Below are 22,934 nucleotides of genomic sequence, written 5' to 3' on the forward strand. Positions count from 1 at the left end.
TATCTTCCATACCTACCCCCTCCCCGCTGGGACTCCCCATGTTCCCCATTTCTCCAGCAGACTCCTTGGTAACGACTGAAACAAAGAGGTCATTAAGCAGCTCTGCCACTTTCAATTTTTGTTGGTAGTATTCCTCCCTCCTCACTGTGCAAGGAGCCTGCCCTGTCCTTGGCCTTGCTCTTGCTTCTAATACACTGCTGGTGGGTCTGGAGGTACAACCAACCCCTTCGCACCTCCTTCTGCAGTATCAGGACGGCCCCCAACCCTCTCCCTGTCAGCATCCCACATGGTATCGTCAGGAGCAAGGGGTAGTAAAGAAAAGAGCTTCACATAGTCTGAGCTGGGAAGGACGTGGCTGGCGGAGGTGGAACTGGAATGAAACATCTCTCCTTGGAGCTCTGTTTTCCTTTGACATTTCCAGTTTTGAAAATTGAAAATCAGGACTGTACTTTGACTAAACCTTTTCCTTTGAGGGGAGCGGGTGGGGGTAGGGGTCCCAATGAATTGTAAATCTGAGGAAACCGTTCTGCCTTTCGAATTTCAAAAAAGAGAGACATTTTAAATAGTGGGGTAAATTGGCCACAAAAGTTTCTCTTCCATTTTCCAGACAGCATAAAGTCTTTCAAAAGAACAAAGAAGTTGAGAGTTGTGAGAAATTCAGTAAAATATTTACTAATTTCCCTTCACCAGGACCCCCACCACCCAATTTTGACTCACTCGACTTCTCAGTCTCTAGTTTCTCCAGTGGTGAGAAAAGCTGCTTTTCTGTACACTTTTTCTCAAGGCTCCTTTCACCTCTTTGTTCCTCAGAGTGTAAATTATGGGGTTCAACGCAGGTGAGATGATTGTGTTCAATAGGGAAATCAATAGGTCACTCTCTGTAGTGGAGCCAGAGCTGGGCACCAGGTAGGTCATAAAGGCCGTTCCATAGAACACAGTCACCACGGTGAGGTGGGAGGAGCAGGTGGAGAAGGCTTTACGCCTTCCCTCTGCTGATGGCAGCTTGAAGATGGTGGAGATAATGCGGACGTAGGACAGGAGTATCAACAGGAAAGGGCACACGGTGAACAGAACTATCACCATACGGCCTACAGCCTTAATCATTGATGTGTCAGTGCATGCCATTTTCAACACTGGTGGAGCATCGCAGAAGAAGTGAAGGATGCGGTTGGAGCCACACAAGGGCAGGCTGAAAAGCCACGTGTTCAGAGGAACTCCCACTGAGGTGCCAGCAGCCCATGAAGCCCCCGTGAGCAGAGCACACACCTGGCCGCTCATGATGGTTGTGTAGCGCAGGGGGTGACATATGGCCACGTAGCGGTCGTAGGCCATGGCTGCGAGGAGGCAGCAGTCCGTGAGGCCCATGATGGCTAAAACGTACATCCCCGCTGCACAAGCTCCAGTGGAGATGGTCTTTTCCTCCACCAGCAGGTGAGCCAGCAGCTGAGGGACCACACTGCTGGTGAGGCAGATTTCCGATGCAGACAGGTTCACCAGGAAGAAATACATGGGGGTGTGGAGGGAGGGGTTCAGCTTTATCAGCAGGATAACCAGCAGGTTCCCCATCAGGGTGAGCAGGTAGATGACCAGAAGCACCACAAACAGAAGGATTTGCAGTTCGTTAATGTACGAGAACCCCACCAGGACAAACACATTGAAGATGGTCTGGTTCCCTCCAGGGTCACTCTTGGAAGAGGTCATCTGTAGGTGGAAAAAGAGACCAGGTCTGAGGCCATCAGAAATGTGACTGCAAATTAAAACATTTGTCCTGGTTTTCTTCCTGTTGGGACCCTTCTGACTAACACCTGCTGAAATTTCTCTGTAAATAACAGCGACAGACCCGGCCTTGCTCAGGCTTTAAGCAGAGTCAGGGACATTTGGTTTGTGCATTTTGTTTGGGCTCCTCACTGTCACTAGGTTGAGATGTTCACTGTCTTCTCCTGTCCATATGAAGGTGAGTTTCCCGGAGTTCTTCATTTTCATCTGATGGAACAGCCGCTTGTCTCTGTCTCTGTGTTTTCAGTCCATGTTGTCTGTTTTTTAAGACGGAGAAGATATTTAAAACACCCAGAGGATGCAGACACTTAATCTCCATGAAAATTGTGAAACTGTTGAGCAAAATCTGTCACCTGGATTCAGTCTTTGGAAAAAAGACCTGAATTCAAGGGGTTTTTTATTTTTATTTTTTTAGATACTCTCCAGACACTCCCAGGCATTTTCTCCTGGTTTTAAGTTTGCTCATTCGAAAAATAAGAGGGGTGAGGAAAGAAAGGGGAGAAAAATGAATAAGAAGTTGAGAAAATAATTTTAATTTTTAAGTTTAATGTTATTTCACTTTTTGACTACTTGAAAATGTAAAGATTGAAAATTTTGACCCAGGATTCCATGACAGAAATATTTTGCTTTTAAAATTTCAGATCACTTTTTTAAAAAAATGACTAAGGATAGATCTTGTCATCCACAATTTGTTGACAGAATTATGTACTTGCAGAGTCAATTGTTTCTGTAGAAAAATGTCAACTCCAGAGGAGAGGGTGAAGTTGCTGTGAGAAACTCAGGAGAATGGTTTTGTGGGAAAGCCACTGACCTTGGGCTGCAGAGACCAAGATACAGTTTTTGTCCCACCAGACACAACTTGGCTACGTTGACACTAGAATCCTCTGTTGACAGCAGTTACTGCTGGAAGAGGTGTCCTTCCAAAACTTCTACCCACAGATTGTGTCTGCACATGAAAGCAGCTCGATCTTTCAATCCGATCTGTCAACAAACTGCCCCCCCTCTCCCGCCGCCCAGAGCATCTACAAGGCTTTTTAACACATTTTGTACGTAGCTGCTTCACAGGGTTTGTCAACGACACCCAACAAAACCCCAGTTTTGTCTACACAACTGTAGGGTAGCTGGAGCCCTTTTGTGCCCATAAACAATTCATGCCCCCTCCTGGTGTGCGCTCTTCCAAGGAGAATAATGGAGGTAGATGAGCAATTCCCCTCGATCCTCTCACTCCTGACCTCTCCAGGGCCCTTTAAAAACCACGGACTGCGACTCACTTTCCCTTTGTGAAACAGGGCGATGCTGCAGCTCCCTGCCTTGCTAGGAAGGCTCTGAGGGCCATTCCCCTGACGACCGTGAAGCACTCAGGCACAAGGGCGAGGAGGTGGATCTCCTGGGGACAAAGGCAGTGAAAGTGGACGGGACATTGCTCACCACTTTCCTGTCAGCCTCAGAGGCTGCCGAACTCACTGCAGCTGCTCAGGAGTGGAGGCTGAAGACACGCCCAAGGACTCAGCTCCAGACAGCTGGATGTAAAAGCCTGAGCACCTCTGGGCTGAGCTAAGCACCCACAGCTGTTGGGTCAGCTGCTGGAGGAGACCCCTAAAGCTCCATCCAGGTGCCAGCCTATGAGCAGGAGAGAGACGCTCACAGGGATAGTACGGGATGCTCCTCAGCCCTTGTTGGACAGGTGGCTTTTGGACGCTGGAGGCTGGCAGGTCCCAGGAGACGAAGGGCGGTCGGTGTCCGGCTCCCACTGAAATTCTGGGGCTTTGGAATTTCAGAGTAAAGCTACGAGACAGCTACAGAGGGGTAAACTTCTCTACAAGCAAGCAGCCGCCCTGGCAATCTCACTCTGGTTTCATCTGCAGCCCCAGATACCTCCCTTGGCTCCTTCTCGGTTTCATTCACACCACCACCTTGCCCCGGCATCTCTTAGCTGAGTCCTGCAGACCTGGTGTGGGAGAGCCAGAGGCACAAAAACCTCAGACCATCCTGGGAGCAAAGCAGCTGTGGTTTGTCCTTCCCCTATCTGCTGAGACTGCTCTGGGAACTCCAGGTAACATCTGGAGATCCCTTTGGAGGAGCACTCGCTCTGTGAGTGCCAGATGCTATCTCCCCGGCTAAGGCTGTTCTTTCCTGAGCAGTGCAGCCCTGAGCAGCTCTCATCTTAATGCTAATAACCCGCCCCACCGTCGCACCGCACACTGTGTGAAGGAAAAGTCCGTACCTGCTGCGACTGGCCGTGGCTGTGACCTCAGAGCCGGCTGCCTCCCAAACATCGAGGGCGTCCTGGGGCGTCCAAGCTGATCATTGCCGTCCTGGCCAGCAGACGAAGACAACCCAGTTCCAAAGAGGTGAGAGCCTCATAAATCTCCCCGTTAAGTGTTCACTAAGCCTGGTGCTGGGCGTGACGAGATGCTGAAATCCCCTGGAGCTTTACTAGGAACGATCATGAAAGTTGTTGCTCTGGAGCTCTGGGGATTCGCCCACAAGAGGCGTCGTTAGTAACTTTAGGAACTTTCTGCAGGCTGACTTTGTGCCATGTGAAGAAACACTTCTTTGGGTTGTTGTAAATCTGCTTCGTGCTGATGTCATTTGGTCACCGGCTAGTTCTTGTGCCACGGGAAGAAGTAAATAACTCTTCTGTATTCTGTTGCTCCATTGAGTAGAGGATTGTGATTTGCTTCGCTGACAGCAATTTCTCCTTTAGTCTTCCAGGTGGAGAAAGTTAAAATGTTCCAGCCTTGGAAGTGTTTATTCTGAGCAATTGGCTGGAGCAGAAAACGTTCCGTTTCCCCAGGGAAAACTTGCTTTGCAACCAGAACAAACCCAGTGTGGGACAGGAAGTGTTGAGAAGGAACAAAACCATTGATCTGAATTTCATTCTGGTTGTACAGAGCAGGACTGTGGCTGCTCCCTTCACTCTGGGGACTGAACTGCCCTGACAGCAGGTCCTGCCATAGGAACGGGAAGCAGGTGAGTCCCCAGGCCCGCAGGCGGAGCGACCCCACTGCACAGCACCAGCAGCGGGTGTATTGTGGGAATCCCACTGAGAGGGGCAGTAATATGGCCGTTCCTGATCAAGGGGAGGACGTCCAGCCCTGGACTGAGACTCAGCAGGTCTGGGCCCACCAGTTTCCAGCTTGGTGACTTTAGGCAAGGCCCCGCCCCTGTCTGTGCCTCAGTTTCTCCATCTGTAGAATGGGGATAATGGACCTTCTCTCCTCTGGAAAGTAGGTTGTGTGCTGCTGCAGAGATGACCTCAGAGTCAGTCCTAACTGTGTGACAGAGCCTCCAGCAGGCCGTGGTTCCAGCTGAGGACGTACAATACACTCTAGCAAGAGAAGGGGACTTAATAGCAGCGCCCTTGTGTCCACGCCAGGGCTCAGACCAGTGTCTGGTTAACACATCCCCGGTTACACTGGCCTGTCTGCCAAGGACTGAGAATCTGGGTGGGGCCGAGGGAGCAGCCCCTGGGACGTTACTGCCCAGCCCGCTCCGCCCCAGACCCAGCTGCCATTCAGTGGGTCTCCAAGGGAACCCCTCCAACCTCCAGAGGGGCTGGCCAGGGACCAGATCGTGATGCCAGCCCCCCCCCCTTCCCCTGCAGGCTCTGCACAGCCTGGTCTGGCCTCGGGCCGGCCCTGCGGGGGACCTGCGGGCAGAGCCCCAGAGGGCACCAGGACAGCTGGGAGGGGAGCGTGGGGGTGGGGGTGGGGGGGCAGTTTCCCTGGGGGAGCAGCAGAGCCCGGCTGTAACTCACCCCCCACCCGCACTGCCCGCGAGTGACCTCTGAGCCGGCTCCCGGACCCCGGCGTGGGCAGGCGGCTCCCACAGGCCGCAGGGCGGCAGCTGCAGGGCTGCACCTGGGAGTGACCCTGGGGCAGCGTCAGAGCCGGGCTGAGCCAGACGTGGGCCCAGCTCATCTGCTCCTGGCTCAGGGAGCCCCTGGCACTTTAAGGGCCCATGTTCCAGCCCCGGCTCCAGCCAGGCTCCTGCCCGGCCCTGGGTCCCCCCTCGCCCCCTGGAGCCGCTGGGGGGAGTCCCCATGGAGGGCCCTGCCCAGCGCCCTTTGCCCCAGGAGCTGGGGGTCTCGTCCAGCCCCTCTCCCCAGTGGCTCCAGCAGACGGACGTGGGGAGGGGGCTCCTGGGGGGGGCTGGGGGCTGGCAGCAGGACGCTGATGGGCCCCGTCTCCTCCCTTCCAGCACAGCTCAGCACAGTCCCCAAGTAGGGAGCTGGGGGCCCAGCCGGGACCGTCCCTCGGGGCCCAGCCGAGGACACCGGGCGGCCGGCCAGGGAGGTGCCGGACCCCTCTCCCCACTGCTGCTGCGCCAGAGGTAAGGGACCCGCTGGGCACCGGCCCCTGGAGCAGTGACACCGCCAGGCGCCAGGCCGGGGCCCTGCGGAAATGCCCCCCAGCCTGTCCCGCCCCCGGGAAATGGGAGCCCGGTCGCAATGCACCAGAGCCCCTGGGACCGGCCCGCGGGAGGGGGCGTCTGTCTGCCCCCCACCCCCACCCCCGCTCCATGAGGGACCAGCCCCTCCCCAGCACCAAGGCGCCGGCTCTTCTGTGGGGCCAGGGCTGCAGCCCCCTGGGAACCCAGCCCCAGCCAGGCCCTGGGGCAGCCGCACGCTGCAGGGAACAGAACAGCTGGGGGGCGGGACGGGGGCGGGAGCAGCAGCTCCTGCGCCCATAGGTGGGAGGGGTCTGGCCCTGGGGGCACTAGAGAGGTGCTGTGTCCATCCCAGGGCCCGGCTCCCCCTGAGCCCTGGTTCCCGGGGCCCCGCGTCCGACAGGCCGTTGCTCTCTTGGGACAGGAGCAGCCCGGCCACGGGGACGCGCCAGCTCCCCCGGCTCAGCCTGGCGCCAGGTGCCCGCGGCTCGGCAGGGGCTGGGCCAGGGCAGGCGCCGGCTGCTGGGGAGGGAGGGAGCCGCCGGCGGGAGTCAGCGCCTCGGTCGCAGCTTTTCCCGCTCACGCCGGGCCGGGAGCCACAGCACCACCTGCAGCCTGGACCGGGCTCCCGTGGAGAGGGAGCGGCTGCCCCCCGCGGGGGATGGAACCGCCCCCGTCTCCTGTCCCGCACAGGGACCTGCCCGGCCCTGTGCGCCACGGCCAGGTTATGGTCTGTAGCCATTGGGCCGCACTGCCCTGTGAAAAGGGGCAAGGGACCGACTCTGGCCATTGGACCGCACTGCCCTGAGAAAAGGGGCACGGGACTGACTCTGGCCATTGGGCCGCACTGCCCTGAGAAAAGGGGCACGGGACCGACTCTGGCCATTGGGCCGCACTGCCCTGAGAAAAGGGGCAAGGGACCGGCTCTGGCCATTGGGCTGCACTGCCCTGAGAAAAGAGGCGGGTTATGGACTCTGCTCACTAGGCTGCCCTGCCCCAAGGCAGTTCTGCCAGAGGGGAGCTCGGATCCCACAGGCTTTGTGGCGGGAGAAGCTGCCGTCCCCTCAGAGCCAGGCGCGGGCTGGACCCAGAGCCCCGGCTGTGAGAATTCCAGCCCAGGGACGGGGCTGGTCGCTGCGCAGGTTGGAGGCTGAACAGCCGGCCCAGTGGCCTGGGCCCTGCGAGGTCACACACGGGACAAGGGCAGCGGAGGAGAAACCTGCCGGCCAGGGCAGAGAAGCAGACGGGGGCTGCACCACAGGGACCTGCTGAAGAGTTCAACACACCAAGGGGCCTCCCCGTCGCACCTCGTCCCCCAGGCCCCGAGCTCGGGCTGCGGCGCCCGTCAGCCACGGCGCTGGGCGGAGAAGCCACAGAAATACGGCGCATCGCAGCCCTGTCCTGAGCGCTCGTGGCCTGGCCAGGCCCTTCCCTTCCCGTCAGCCAGACCCCGGACCCTGACAAGTCCCACATCCCTGAGACGTGTATTTGACATCTGAGCCTGGTGTCCAGCCCAGCAACCTGGTTCTCTCTCTCTCTCTCTCTCTCTCTCTCTCTCTCTGTGTCACACCTCCTAGTGTGACTCGCAGCACTCAGACATTTCTAACACAGCTACAGAGCCAATGTGTGTAACTTCTCACACGACCACGGCACCGACACACAAGTCACACACGGCTTCAGGGCATCTCCAGCTTTCATCAGACCCCTCACTTGGCCCCCCAGCCCCAGGGTCGGTGCCGCTCTACACACCGGTGACAGAAATGGCTTCCACAGCCAGGGCACAGCTCCAGTCCCGGCACAGAGGTGCCCCTGCCCGGCTGGGCTGGCGTGGCCCTTCTCCCCACGGCGGGCGCAGACTGCTCAAGCACAGAGCCTCTCTGTGGACAGGAACCATTCATAACGACTCTCTGAGAACGGCTGTACAGCCAGTTATGCACCCACCTTACAGCAGCCCCATCTAAGTCGTATTTGCCGAGTATATTGATAAGAAGACATTCCAGACCATATCAAATGCCTTCCTGAACCACAGGTGCACCACATCCTCCCCTTCTCCCTTGTCCACAAGTCTTATTATCCTATCACAGAAAGTGATCCGATTGGTTGGCCATGATTTCTTCTCTCTAAATCCATGCTGGCTGTTACCCAGACCCTTATTTTCTTCCAGGTGTTTCCAGATGAATTCCTTAATGACTTGCTCCATTACCTTTCCTGGCACAGAAATTAAACTAACTGGTTTCTCACTTCCTGGGTTTTCCTTATTTCCCTTTTTTGAGACAGGCACTTTTTTTGCCTCTTCCAGTCTTCTGGAATCTCTCTCGACTTCCAGGACTTTTCAAAGACGATAGCTAAAGGCTCCGATATCTGTCCTTTAAGCTCCACCAGTATTCTTGGAGGCATTTCATCAGGTCCTGGTGACTTCCAAACAGAGAACATTTCTTGGTCATTTTTACCTTTTTTTTTTTTTATTTTCTCTTCTAAACCTGCCCCCTCCCAACGAGCTTTCACCACATCAGGAATTTCTCCATCAGACTTGTTGGTGAAGACCAGAACAAAGAGGTCATTAAGCAGCTCTGCCATTTCCAGTTTTCCTGATGTTGTTCCTCGCTCCTCACTGCACAACAGGCCTACCCTGTGCTTGGCCTTTCTCTTGCTTCTAATCTATTGCTGGAAGGCCTGGCAGTGCAACCACCCCCTTTTCATCTCCTTCTGCCGCACACGACCTCAGTATCAGGACGCCCTCACACCTCTCCCTTTCAGCATCCCACATGGTAGCGTCAGGAGCAAGGAGTAGTAAGGAAAACTGCTTCTCATAGTCTGACCTGGGAAGGACACAGTTGGCAGGGGTGAACCTTGAATGAAACATCTCTCTGTGGACGCTCTGTTTTCCTTTCACATTCAAGTTTGAAAATCAGGACAGGACTTTGGCCAAACTAAACCAAGTCCTTTGTTTGTTTGGTTTTTTCCAATGAATTATAAATCAGGGGAAACTGTTCCGCCTTTCATACTTCAAAAAAACAGAGCAATTTAAAATTTTGGGGTCATTTGGCAACAAGAGTTTAACTTCCCATTTTCCAGACAGGACAAAACCTTTCAAAGGAACAAAAAAATTCAGAGTCGTTGTGAGAAATTCAATGAAATGTTTATGAATTTCCCTTCACTAGTGCCTCCCCCCCGCAATTTTGACTAATTTGACTGCTCAGTCTCTAGTTTCTCCAGTGGTGAGAAAAGCTGCTCTTCTGTACAGTTTTTCTCAAGGCTCCTTTCACCTCTTTGTTCTTCAGAGTGTAAATTATGGGGTTCAACACTGGAGAGACAATTGTGTTCAATAGGGAAATCAATAGGTCACTCTCTGTAGTGGAGCCAGGCTTGGGCACCAGGTAGGTGATGAGGGACGTTCCATAGAACACAGTCACCACTGTGAGGTGGGAGGAGCAGGTGGAGAAGGCTTTTCGTCTTCCCTCTGCCGATGGCAGCTTGAGGATGGTGGAGATAATGCGGACGTAGGACAGGAGGATCAACAGGAAAGGGCACAGGGTGAACACACCTGTCACCATGGAACCTACAGCCTCAATCTGCGACGTGTCGGCACATGCCATATTCACTACTGGTGGGAAGTCACAGAAGAAGTGGGGGATGCGGTTGGAGCCACAGAAGGGCAGGCTGAAGATCCACATGGCCAGAGGAACTTCCACGGAGATGCCAACAGCCCATGAAGCCCCCGCGAGCAGAGCACAACTCCGGCCACTCATGATAGTTGTGTAGTGCAGGGGGTGACATATGGCCACGTAGCGGTCGTAGGCCATGGCTGTGAGGAGGCAGCATTGTGTGAGGCCCATGATGGCATTGACGTACACTCCCGCTGCACAAGCTGCAATGGAGATGGTCTTTTCCTCCACCAGGAGGTGAGCCAGCAGCTGAGGGACCACACTGCTCGTGAAGCAGATTTCCGAGGCAGACAGGTTCACCAGGAAGAAATACATGGGGGTGTGGAGGGAGGGGCTCAGCTTTATCAGCAGGATAACGAGCAGGTTCCCCATCAGGGTGAGCAGGTAGATGACCAGAACAACCACAAACAGAAGGATTTGCAGCTCATTAAGGTACGAGAACCCCACCAGAACGAACACATCGAAGATGGTCTGGTTCCCTCCAGGGTCACCCTCGGAAGAGGTCATCTGTAGGGGACAAAGAGACTGGGTCTGAGGCACATCAGAAATGTGACTGCAGATAAAACATTGGTCCTGGTTTCCTTCCTGTTGGGACCCTTCTGACTAACACCTGCTGAAATTTCTCTATAAATAACACTGACAGACCCCGCCTTGCTTAGGGCTTGAAACAGAGTCAGGGACATTTGGTTCGTGTGCTCAAGGGGTTGACTGTCTTCTTCTGTCTCTTTGAAGTCAGGTTTCTCTGGGCTCCTCATTGTCATTGGAACTAGCTCTTCATTATTCACTTCTGTCTGATGGAAGAGCCGCTTGTCTCTGTCTCTCTGTTTCCAGTCCATGTTGTCTGTTTGTTGCATTTCCAACAGCTCTCGATTGGGCCGTTCTGTGTGAATGGGATGGAGCTGGACCTGACGGGGGTCTAATTCCCTCAGTGAATGTGGCGCTGTGTAAGTTGTGTCACTTCCAGTGGGAAAGTGCATTTCCTGCTCTGCGTCTCTGCTGTCTCGCTGGTCTGAAAGGCGTGGTGAGAAGGAATGGTGTGGTAGGTTTACCTCATTGTTGTAGATCAGCCTGGTGAAGCCCAGGGGTGAAGGTTTGTGTTTGAGGTACTCTTGTATGGCCACCCCCGGCCCTTGGGGGGCTCCCCATGGGCTGTGTAAGATATGCCAGTGTGGGTGGAGGCGGGTGTCTGAAGGCTGGCAGGGAGGGAACGTTGGGGCACAGGAGGCGGGAGGGGAAGAGGTGGGTGGTGGAGGCGGGGGGACATGAAGCTGGGAGGGTTCGGGACCAGGGCAGGGGGCAGAGGGTGCTGCAGTGAGGGCAAGGGGCCATGGGGGAGGTCTTGTTGTGTGGGGTGGTTAAGGGCAGGGGATGGAGTACAGAAGTCAGAGGAGTTGGGGGCACTCAGGGCAGGGGATGGGAAGTGCTGGGTAGTTGTACACCAGGGAGATGATTATCGACAGGGAAGGGCGTGTGAGGACAGGGATGGGTCAGGCAGAGGGTTTGGGGCGTGGGAGGGTCGGGGTTGAGGGCAAGAGCTGGAGGTGCAGATGTCACAGCAGAGTTTGGTGTGGGGGGTCTCAGGCCAAAGGTGGAGGGGGATGGAGTGAGGGGAGGGGGCTCAGGACAGAGGACTGGGGGGCATTAGGGCAGGTGTTTGGGTGGCGGGGGTCCTTGCCAGGGTGTGATGGAGTATGTGCAGGGTCTGGGAGGGTTGGGGCAGCTCAGGACAGGGGGTGGAGGGAGCCAGATGGAGGGTGCGGTGTGGAGGTCAGTGCAGAGTTTGGGGGTGAAAGGGTCACCTCAGCTGAGTTCCCGAATACGATTTCTCAATCGAGGGCACATTCTCCTCTCACTCGTATGTTAATGATACGAATAATCACACTGGTGCCCGGATTCCCCTGCAGTGACACCTCACACCAGCAAACGGACACTGTGGAGCCTAAACACGCTGGAACCATTTTCCGATGGAGAAGCCCCTTGGAATCTGAAAGCAGTGGGGGACTTTGGCCTTTTTGCTCTCCACAGCGTTATTCTTCCTTCAGTGTTAGTGAACGACCCAAATCATTCCTGCCTCACTCACAGCCAGTTCTGCGATACATTGGTTTGTGTCCACATAAGAGACGAGACCCAGGGCCAGCTCCTTACGTGGTTTAAATTGTAACAACGCCAGGGGTGTAAAAGGAGCTGTACTGAGGACAAGGAGCAATGGGCTTAAACTGCAGCAAGGGAGGTTTAGGTTGGACATTCGGAAAAATTTCCCAGCAGTCAAGGTGGTTAAACGCTGGAATAAATTACCTGGAGGGACTGTGGAATCTCCATCCCTGGGGATGTTTAAGAGCAGGTTAGACAGACATCTATCAGGGACGGTCTGTGCAGTGCAGGGGACTGGATGGAACAACCTCTCGAGGTCCCTCCCAGTTCTAATGTTCTATAATCCTATGAGTCTTCAATTTACACCACTTGTGAAGCTTTCTCCCATGATGGTAACACAAGGAATTGTACAAGAAAGATCCTACGATGTCGGAGACATTTCCTACACGTTTTACTTCAGGCTCATTTGTTGAAAAGGAACTTCATAATCGCAGGTGTGACCGTGAAGTGACAGAGTGGAATTAAAAACGAGACACAACAAGTGGATTTTGCCTGCCCTTAACTTCCTCACGATGGGGCTCTCACAGGACTTCAGCAAATAATAGTGAGCTAGTAGGCGGGAACCAGAGTGACAGAAGAGACACACTGAGTGGGAACGCTCAGAACTGGAGACTGTGTTCTTCTGATTTTCAGTGACACATGCTCTCCAAGAGAACAAAGAGAGAACATGAAATCACAGGAGCAAAGGAAAGGGTGGGGCTGAGCTACGCCCAGTGCACATCACAGAACCTTTTCAAACAGCTGTGAGTGATATTTTCTAAACATACAGAAGCGGTGAGAATTCTTGTGTCTCTCTTAAGTCCTGGCTGGGATGATTTAGTTGGGGTGATACTACTTTAGGCCGGGGGCTGGACTCAATGACTTTGTGGGTTCTCTTCCAGCCCTGGCATTCTACGATTTACTCACCACTGAGAATAAGGTCCGGGGAGATTCCTGTCATTAAAAGCTCAGTGGTAATTTCAGCGCTCTTCAGGTCACCCAGACAGTCCCTTTAGAAACAGGAGACCAAGCAATAAATTAACAAAGCCCCATTGTGTAACGAAAGGGCTCAGATAAATTCAGCTATGAGAGACCACCTCTAAATTAGTGGCCTTCACCTGTGGAGCATGTGCCGTGGGCATGTTCAGGAGTGGATATTCTGATGAGCAGAGATCAGATGGAGCCCACCCAGCTGACTGTGCTCAAATTCATAAACAGCACACAGCTTACGAAACAACAGCTACACTCAGAGTTAGTGGATAATGAGGAGAATGAGGAGGAGGAGGAGGAGGAAGGCTGGGGAGCAGAGTGGAGAAAAGACGAGACCTGTGAGAAGAAAAAACACCAACATCACCACCACAAAAAGAATCAGGCGTGGGGGGGGGGAGGAGGAGGTGTGGGGCTCATCTGTCACTCTGTTGGGCACTGTGGAATGAGGGGACCAGAACTTCACCTCGTGCCTATGACCCCCACGCTCTGAAATCCAGCACTTGCCCTCATCCAAGATAGTGACATTCGGTAAATTCTGAATGACAGATTCACACGGACAGTCACTAAGGTTGTCCACAGACAGGATTGCAGTGGGAGGATGGCTGGGGGCTGAAGGCTCCTTTTACCTACCTTGTTCAGGATGGGCAGTTCCATCTCCCAGCTGCTGCTGGTGCTGGACGTGCTGAAGGAAACAGGTGTGTTTATTACATTCACTGGCTTCTGGGACCAAGTCCCTCAGGCCAAATTTCTTGCCCTATTCCCCAGAGGAAAACAACACTGCCTCAGGCTGCAACAAACAAAAGTCACTGAGAGAATCGGTTTGTAGGAAGTTGTATCATCGTCACCCTCATCTTCACCTGTATTTTCTAAATTAAAATCATTCTGAGATTCGCTCTCCTGGTAAATTATTTGACCTGTTTTGCCTACAAGGAGGACTGATTTGTCCCAGGAAGACACCCCAGATTTGGGGCAGGGACAACCCCCAGGGCTCATGGCTGCAGGTTCCTGATACTCTTGTCTCAGAGCCATGATGAGAGCCCAGGAGCTCTGACTCTCACTCCCGCCTGCTCTAACCATTACACCGCACTCCTCTGCCAGAGATGAGACCAGAACCCAGGAGTCCTCACTCCCAGACCCACTGCCCAGACCACAGGGCCAGATTCCCACTGACCCTGGGGGCTACCATGGCCACCCCTGCTAGGGCCCTGGCTTTGGATGCGGTAGAGCAATGAAGGCCCACGTCCCCCCTGCCAGCACACACCGAAGAGGGAAGGAACCGGTGGCTTTAAGCCCCACAGTGCTCCCCTGAGTCTGGGGAGAGTGACTGAGGCAGAGATTGTCCAAGTGACCTAGGTGGTTTGGGCACCTGTTATTAACAGGAAATGGAAGCGGGTGCTCAAATCCCCTGGGCAGCTCTGAGCTGGCACCTGAGATGTGTGCGGAGCTGCTGCCGCTCTCGGGGCCGGGCGGGGATCTGGGCTCAGATTCTCCTGACTCCTGTGGCTCCATTCACACCCCAAACCGCCTCCTGTCTCCTGCCTTCCACCGGAACTTATGCCTCAATCCGCCCCATCCCCCACCGGAACTCACACCCCAAACCTCCCCCCAACCCCCCACCAGAACTCACGCCCCAAACCACCCCCTGTCCCTCCTCTGGAACTCACACCCCAAACCTCCCCCCAACCCCCCACCAGAACTCACGCCCCAAACCCCCCCACCTTTGCAAAGGGCCCCCACTTATGTAACCCTTCTATTGATGCCAGGTGCCTGCCAGAAGGGCCGGGTTCAGCTCCCAGGGGTTTCCTGTTAAGGCTACAACCAACCAGCTTGAGCCCCCACCCAATGGCCTCGGACAATCTCACCCCACTTGCTGGGTGCCTGTAGGGCAGTTCTCCCCCTGCCTCCTCGCAAGCAGAGAGTCTAAGATAGAAACAGCTCATTTGATAACAATAACCTGCCCCGAGTTCACAGGGACAGATGCCGAATATCTAAGCAAAGAAGAGACAAAGCCCTTTAACAAGGTACCAGCCCCATACACTGTAACACCTCGTCTCTTGCTGGGGTTCTTGGCCTTTCCCCACACACAGTTACAGGGGGCACCTCTCACAGTGCAGTCCCGAACCCAGAGCCCAGGGCAGTACTTGCTGTCCACTTGTCCGCAGCATCCCATCAACTGATACCTGCTGTTCACTTCTCCTACCAGCCACGCACCATTGACCACTGGGGGAATCACCCGAACACAGAACCCTGTGATTTCAGCTCTTCACGTTGGGACTGTAAAAACTTATGAAAACGCTGGGGTCCAACTCTGTCTTTCAACAGATGGGGATGGCCAATCAAACCGGGCTTTGAACTGCACTACCAAGATATAGGAAAGACCACCAAACTCAAAAACCTGCTTCAACTAACAGCAACGAAGGGTCCTGTGGCACCTTATAGACTAACAGAAAAGTTTTGAGCATGAGCTTTCATGAGCAAAGACTCACTTCATCAGATGCTGGTCTTGGAAATCTGCAGGGCCAGGTATAAATAAGCCAGAGCAAGGCTGGGGATAACAAGGTTAGGTCACTCAGGGAGGGTGAGGCTTACTACCAGCAGTTGATCTGGAGGTGTGAAAACCAAGGGAGGGGAAGCTGCTTTTGTATTTAGCCAGCCATTCACAGTCTTTGTTTAAGCCTGAGCTGAGGGTGTCAAATTTGCAGATGAATTGTAGCTCAGCAATTTCTCTTTGGAGTCTGGTCTTGAAATTTCTTTGCTGTAGGATAGCTACTTTTAAGTCTGCTACTGTGTGGCCTGGGAGATTGAAGTGCTCTCCTATGGGTTTTTGTATATTGCCATTTCTGATATCTGATTTGTGTGCGTTCATTCTTTTACAAAGAGATTGTCCAGTTTGTCCAATGTATATAGCAGAGGGGCATTGCTGGCACATGATGGCATAAATTGTATTGGTAGATGTGCAACTGAACGAACCCACAATGATGTGGCTGATCTGGTTAGGTCCTGTAATGGTGTTGCTGGTGTAGATATGTGGGCAGAGCTGGCAACGAGGTTTGTTGCATGGATGGGTCCCTGAGTTAGAGTGACTGCGGTGCAGTGTATAGTTGCTGGTGAGGATTTGCTTCAGGTTGGGAGGTTGTCTGTGGGCGAGGACTGGTCTGCCTCCCAAGGCCTGTGAAAGTGGGGGATCATTGTCCAGGATGGGTTGTAAATCCCTGATGATGCGCTGTAGAGGTTTTAGCTGAGGACTGTCGGTGATGGCTAGTAGTGTTCTGTTGGGTTCTCTCTTGGGCTTGTCCTGTAGCAAAAGGTTTCATAGCTCACATCTGGCTTCCCTGGCCAGGGAAGAAGGGCCACTTTTGGCCTCCTGACCCCTTTGCTGAGGGCGAGGGCCGGCGGCACTTTTTAAAGTCCCTAAGCATCCTACTTCCCCTGGGCAGAGCAGCCTCCCTGGGACCCCGGGGTCGTTTGCTCCAGGAGTCGGTGAAACCTGGGAAGGGCCGTTTCTCGCTGGGATCTGAAACGGTTCCCCCCATTACACAGAAGGGCTGATGCCGGCGGGGCCCCGCGCTCTGGCTCTGTGCTCCAGCAGGGTCCCGGCCCCACGCTCATCAGAAGTCACTGCCCTGTTCTCACCCGTGGTACCCAACGGTTCCCTCTCCTGAGGGCTGAGGAAAGCCATTCAGCTCAGTGTGGGGCACCTGGGTGGATGGTCCTTGGGTGCGAACAGGTCAGCCCAGGTCAGAAATTCCCAGACCCACCACTATTATCTGGGGGCCCAAGGACACCCCGGGTCCCACAGGAGGGCCGAGGTCGGCAGGGGATCCAGCCTGGCCAGACCTGTGCACAGGTGGCCGTGGCGACCAGGACCAGGGTCTCTCCCCATCTCTCCCCCACTGCTGCAGCCGCCACCAGCTGGCAGTTCCCACCTCTGCCAGGGGAGCCAGCATGGACTCTGCAAACTGGGAGATAAAGGCTGATCCTGAGAGTGCTGCCATGTGCTCCAGCCCCACCCCCCAGCCCGGGGGACCCAGGTCCAGCCCTGCACCCCAGCCAGGGGGACCCAGGTCCAGCCCCGCACCCCAGCCCGGGGGACCCAGGTCCAGCCCCGCACCCCAGCCCGGTGGACCCAGGTCCAGCCCCACACTCCAGCCCGGGGGGACCCAGGTCCAGCCCCACCCCCCAGCCCGGGGGGAACCAGGTCCAGCCCCACCCCCCAGCCCGGGGGGACCCAGGTCCAGCCCCACCCCCCAGCCTGGGGGACCCAGGTCCAGCCCCACCCCCCAGCCCGGGGGGAACCAGGCCCAGCCCCACACCCCAGTGTCACACCGCATCACCCCGCCTTCGGGCCGTACCCCTCCCCCACTCCTGGCTCCCCGCCCATCCCCCTCCTCGGGGGGAGCCTCGGGGCGCGTCCCGTGGGTGGGGCAGCCGGCGGGGCCCCGGAGCACGTGGTCAGGCCGCTGCAGGGGGGGGCTGCCCCTGCCCCCCCAGAGGCGCGCGGGGCTGGCGGGGGCGGGGTGGCCCTGGGCATCCCCGCGCTGCGCGTGGGACGAGCTCCCGGCGCGGCTCGCTCGGTGCTGGGCAGGGAGGGGTCCCGCGTGGCCGGCCGCGCCAGAGACCCCGCGACCGGCCCGAGCCGACGGCGCCGCCTCCCCCCGGGGCGGGAGTTCGCAGCCCCGCGGGAGGAACCTGCAGCGCCGGGCGCGAGTCCCTCCGCTCCGCGCCGGCTGCGCACGTGCGGGGGCAGCTCCCGCGCAGGGCCCCGGGGGACGGGGCTGCACATCCCAACCCCGCCGCCCCCTCCTCGCCTGCGGCGCGGCCCTGCACAGACCCCCCCGGTGCTGCGTCCCGCCTCCCTCCCGCCGGCGTCACGCAGCCGCGTGCGATGCCCTGGGGGCTCCCGCCCCGCCCCCGCCCCCGCCCCGCTCCGCGCCGCCCTCCGCAGGGCTGAGTCCGGCCCTGCCCCAAGCCCGCGCTCGGAAACGGCCCGGCACCTGCGCAGCTCAGCGCAGAGCAACACACCGGCCGCAGCCCGGATTTGTTCCCCCCGCACTGCGGGCCAGTGTCCCGCGGAGCACAGAGCCACGGCCGCCCGGGGCTGGCGGGGAGCCGCGTGACGGCCAGCAGCGCAACTGCAGCTGCGGGGAAGCCATCAGAGACGCACAACCGCGCAACACAAAGCCGAGCGGGAAGGGGGGTGTCCCGAGCCAGGGACTGGCCAGCAGCCTGGGCAGGAAGGCGGAGGTGCGGAGCTGTGAGCGGAGCTGGCGGCGAGGTTCGTTGCAGGGATCGGTTCCAGGGTTGGAGTTCTCGTGTTGTGCTGGGGGAGGTGTAACGAACCTCCAGGAAGGAGGACATGGGGGTGTGAAGGTGCTGAGCAGACACGACCAGCGCAATGATGAGGCTGTTCCCAGCCACTGTTGCAATGTAGATGTCTACAAAGAGCAGGAAGAGAAGGGGCTGCAGCTCAGGGCCATTCCCATATCCCAAGAGGATGAATTCCAGGATGACTGTTTGATTTCTTCCTTCTGCTCTCTCCATGGTGCGTAGCTGCAAAAAGAAAACCATGAAGGACTGATGGAGCGCGCACGGTCAGGCTGTGCTGTCAGCTGCACTGGCAGAAACCTCACCTCACAGCTTCTCTCCACTGCAACAACGAAGTTGTCGAGAGTCAAAGGAAGACTCACGTCATTTAGAGCTTCCAATATAGTTGGACCAAGAGCATGGAACCACCTCAGTTTAAACAGCGGGCGCAGGGATAGCTCAGTGCTTTGGGCATTGGCCTGCTAAACCCACTGGCTGTGAGCTCAATCTTTGAGGGGATCTGGGGCAAGTACATTTGAGAAGGAGAAAGAAGAAAAAAAAAGAAAGGAGGAAGGCTGGTCCAGCCAAGAGGGCAAGGGACTGGACTCAACAGCCTCCTGAGGTCCCTTCCAGTTCTATGAAATGTGAACCTCCGTACGTGTGTGTTTATTTTAACTCTCCCGTCTCGCTCCCTCAGCTGCTCCTGCACTTGAAGGACAGGGGTGTGGCTGGGATTCTGACCCATCTTTATCCTGTCTGTGCCACAGTGAGAATTGCAGCAGACAAAACTAAAAAATCGTTGAGTTGGAAAGGAGAGAGATTTAGAGTTCAGACATGGTTATGCAAAGAGGGAATTAGAAAGAGCTTCATCTTATTGCTGTCATATCTCCGAATCTGGCAGTATCAATCAATGGGCAGTGAAAGCTATTTTGAGTTTACTGCCAGCCCTGCAGCCTGGAGGTTAATTTCCCAGCCTGGGCAGATGTACACGCACAAACTCTGATAAACCTAGGGGCGGGAAGAAGGTAGCGCAAGCAGCCAGCAGCCACCTGTGTACATATGTAGGAGCTCATAAAGGGTTGGGCTTGGGTGTATTCCCTGGGCTGCCAAGGACACGCCGCTATTTTTAGCCCAGTGCTCAGTCTATTGTTGGTTCTTCTGGAGCAGGAATTTCATGACCAACATGGAGCACAGGTCAAACCTCTGTAATCCCGAACTGTCCTGTTTGGCAAAATCCATAATCCAGCACGATTTTATTGAGTTGGACGACCTCTGGTCAGGGCTGTGGCCAGGTTTCCTGTAGTCCCATAAGTTTGTTTCCAGCCCCCAGGCCTGGCTGTCAGTTCTCTGTGCTGTTATTTACCTGTAATTTACCCCTACTTGTCTTCTAAGAGCCCAGCAAGCAGAGGAAGTGTTGACAGTGTTGTATTTCTTTTTAGTGACAGGTCCCAGAGGTGCGATACCGCGAGGGATGAAAGACAAAGACGAACATAGACAGCAGGGGGCCAACAGTTCTATAGTCTGAAGGCCCTGAGTTTATTATTCTCACAGCTTTTATAACCAAGTGAGAGCACATTATTATGAGAAAAGCAGTCAGCTGCAATTAGCTACAATAACTGGCTCAGCACTTCTATCTCTAAAAAAGCCACATCAATCCTCCCAGTCCTTGAACATGGACTCTCAAAAACACCTAATCAAAACAACACAGCTCCGGCGGCTTGCCTACACGAAAGCAGGTGTTCCGTCTAGATGCCAAGAGCCCAGCCAGGCCTGGGAAACATGTAGGAGGGAGAAGGCAAAACTCCTTCATCTCCCCCTTTTTGTTTTTCTAGCTACTCTATGCAACATCAGAGAAAAAACAGCAGCTTGCTGCCTACAATTGGAGGATAGGTTTCTGTTTCTCCTCCAAATAACACAAAGCAAGAGCAAAATAATCAAAATCAGGCCTAACAATACTAGCGCTGAGCCCCCTAACAGCTTAATATATTTGAGTGGATTCAGAGAACTCAGGCCATCCACTAGGCCATCCAACAATTTCGATCCAGAGAGTAGTTCTAATTTTTTATCGAAAGTGGTAAAGATTAGGTTCTGCAGATGTTGTATTTCAATTGACAAATTTCCTTGACCCAACAGGTGTTTTTTCACATTTGCCCACGGAAAGTGGGTATCATTATAAGGTAAAGGGGTAACACAATAAGAAGATACATTCCAATCACATTGCATTCTTAGTTGTTTCTGCATGCTAACTATTTGATCGCCAAGCATTATGACAGCCTGTTGGAGGTCAGCCATCTGAGAGGCTAGCTGGCTATCAACTTGGCGTTGAGAAGTCCAAAGTCTATCTGCATTAGCATGCCATTCTTGTACGAACTCGGTGGTTTGAATCGTTTGATGTAGGGCTGCTCCAGCTACTGCTGCTGTGGCGGTGACGGCAATAAGTCCCATAATCACGGCAATCAGCAGACCAACAAATCGTTTGGCTCTTTTAAGAATTCTGCTCAGGGCTTGGTCGATAAGATACATCTCAGGAGATCGCTGCCAAGACCGAGGCATTCGAACGGGGATCCATATTCCGGTCCGTGCTTTTAACAAATACATCCTATCTTTTAAATGATTAAAGGGAACAGAACGGTTAATACATGTATAAAAAGAACAGTTATGACAACTAACAGAAAAATCGCTCTCATTCCATATGGCAGGGCCAATCATTATCAAATATGGCATGCGAACGCAAGCCTGGATATAATGGGTAGAATTGAGATGAAATGTGACGTTTGAAAAGGTATTGTTTTTTCCTTGGGTATACATCCCTCTCCATGCTCGCATAGGTTGTAGGGCTGTGGCTAATTTCCATAATGAGTCATGGATGGGGCCAAAAGGTAAGTGAGGGGCTGGAGGAGACATACCACCTCCATGCCAAACAATACTTCCTGGGGCACTTGTATACACGCTATTATTTGCTTTACGCCATTTGAGATCCACCACGGTGTTCTTTCGCCGAGCCGAGCCAACAGGGCTCCAATCAATGACTCTTCCATAGGAAGTATTAACTAGAACTCGGCCTGTATTCCCACGACAGGGCTCCCAATGAACCCAATCTGATACATACGCTGTTATCCATTGGACGCAGGGAGGCAGATCAGGAGGTGCTTGATTAGTCAGCTCCAAGCTATTAAATGTATGAGCTACAAGAAGATATAAATGGTAATTATCACTTGTGTTTCGGATCATAGCCAACCAGGCTTGGGCGTGGGTTTTTAAACAATGTCCCTCATTTCCAATGCAAATTGGATGCCCTTCAACTCCTACTATATAAGTAGGAATTTGCATACCTTCCTCCGAAGGGGCTAACGGACCTCGGTTATCATAAGGCCCTGGCATCCATCGGGAATCATTGACATAAATAGGCATAGGAGGATCCAACCAATGAATAGCACGGTTAAGGGGAGGGTTAGGCACATATGCCCAATATGTGAAATTTTGTGTTGATGCACTTACGGTTGTGGTCAATACTACCAGCACGGCCAAAAACAGTGAGGGGGAGACGATATCAACCGGGGGCACCATCCTCATTCGCCGGGGGGTTGTCATATCTTGGCTTGATGTATCGAGCCGGAACCCAGCGCGTTTCTCCAAGATCTGTAAAGATACAAGCAAACCCTCTGCCCCAAATCTTAACCGTTCCTGGAACCCACTGTCCTTCATCATTTTTCCAATATATGGGTTGATTCAGGTTTCTTCTTTTGCTAATAGACCAATGTTTTTCTGCAGCGGACACATCATTTATTGTGGAACTGTTTAAGAAATTAAGAGTAAAGAGAGCCATATGTAATTGCTGTCTGGGTGTTATTTTTCCTAAATGTGATGTCCATACTCCCCCTTTTTGTTTTTCTAGCATGTTTTTAAGTGTTCTGTGGGCCCTTTCAATAATTGCTTGACCCTGAGGGTTATAAGGAATACCTGTGGTATGCTGAATGGCCCATTGTGTTAAAAATGCAGCAAACCGTTGTGAGGTGTAAGCCGGTCCATTATCTGTTTTAATGTGTTTGGGGACGCCCAAAATATTGAACGTCTCTAATAAATGCTGAATTACATGATTTGTGGTCTCCCCTGTTAGCGGGGTGGCCCATAAAAATCCAGAATACGTGTCAATGGATGCATGTACAAAGCTTAATTTCCCAAAAGAGGGGATGTGTGTAACATCCATCTGCCACAAGTCATTTGCATTGAGTCCTCGGGGATTTACTCCCGGGGGAAAGGTAGGGGCAGTAATGGGCCCACATGTGGGGCACTGGGCCACTATTTGCTGTGCTTGACTTTTGGTAATTTGAAACTTGCGAGTCAAGCCAGATGTGTTAATGTGAGTTAAGGAATGGTAATCCTTTGCTTGCTGGGTGGTGCCTACCAACAGCCGATCAATACTCTGGTTTCCTGCAGCTATTGGTCCCGGTAGGCCAGAATGAGCACGAACATGTGTAATAAAAATAGGGTGTATACGAGATCTAACAAAAGATTGCAATTGCAAAAACATTTCATGCAATTCAGAACAAGGTAAAATAGTAGCTGTTTCTATCTGTTGGACAGTAAATTCAACATATTGGGAATCAGTGACTATATTAACAGGGTGTAAATAATCAATAAGCAGCTGCATAACAGCAGCAAGTTCAGCCTTTTGTA

At 54.0% G+C, this 22,934-nt stretch overlaps 1 protein-coding gene across 1 annotated transcript; it reads right to left on the reverse strand.

The window, feature by feature from the left end:
* Positions 1 to 732: 732 nt before the first annotated feature.
* LOC142004943 (uncharacterized) lies at positions 733 to 21,638 on the reverse strand. The gene is made up of 4 exons (XM_074982621.1): positions 21,590 to 21,638; positions 18,294 to 18,388; positions 9,408 to 10,340; positions 733 to 1,665 (listed from the first exon to the last, which is right to left on the reverse strand). The coding sequence occupies exons 1-4, from the start codon at positions 21,636 to 21,638 to the stop codon at positions 733 to 735; spliced, it is 2,010 nt and encodes a 669-aa protein (XP_074838722.1).
* Between the last annotated feature and the right edge of the window lie 1,296 nt (positions 21,639 to 22,934).

The sequence above is a fragment of the Carettochelys insculpta genome, chromosome 32, assembly GCF_033958435.1.
Source record: "Carettochelys insculpta isolate YL-2023 chromosome 32, ASM3395843v1, whole genome shotgun sequence".
In the NCBI taxonomy this organism is placed as follows: domain Eukaryota; kingdom Metazoa; phylum Chordata; order Testudines; family Carettochelyidae; genus Carettochelys; species Carettochelys insculpta.

Coding starts and splice junctions, on each gene's coding strand:
- LOC142004943 (XM_074982621.1), bottom strand. CDS start 21,638: ATGCCAGGGCCTTATGATAACCGAGGTCCGTTAGCCCCTTCGGAGGAA. Junction 18,389..21,589: donor GTTAGCCCCTTCGGAGGAAG/GTATGCAAATTC, acceptor TGCTCTTTGTAG/ACATCTACATTGCAACAGTG. Junction 1,666..9,407: donor GAGCCTTGAGAAAAACTGTA/CAGAAGAGCAGC, acceptor GGAGGGAACCAG/ACCATCTTCAATGTGTTTGT.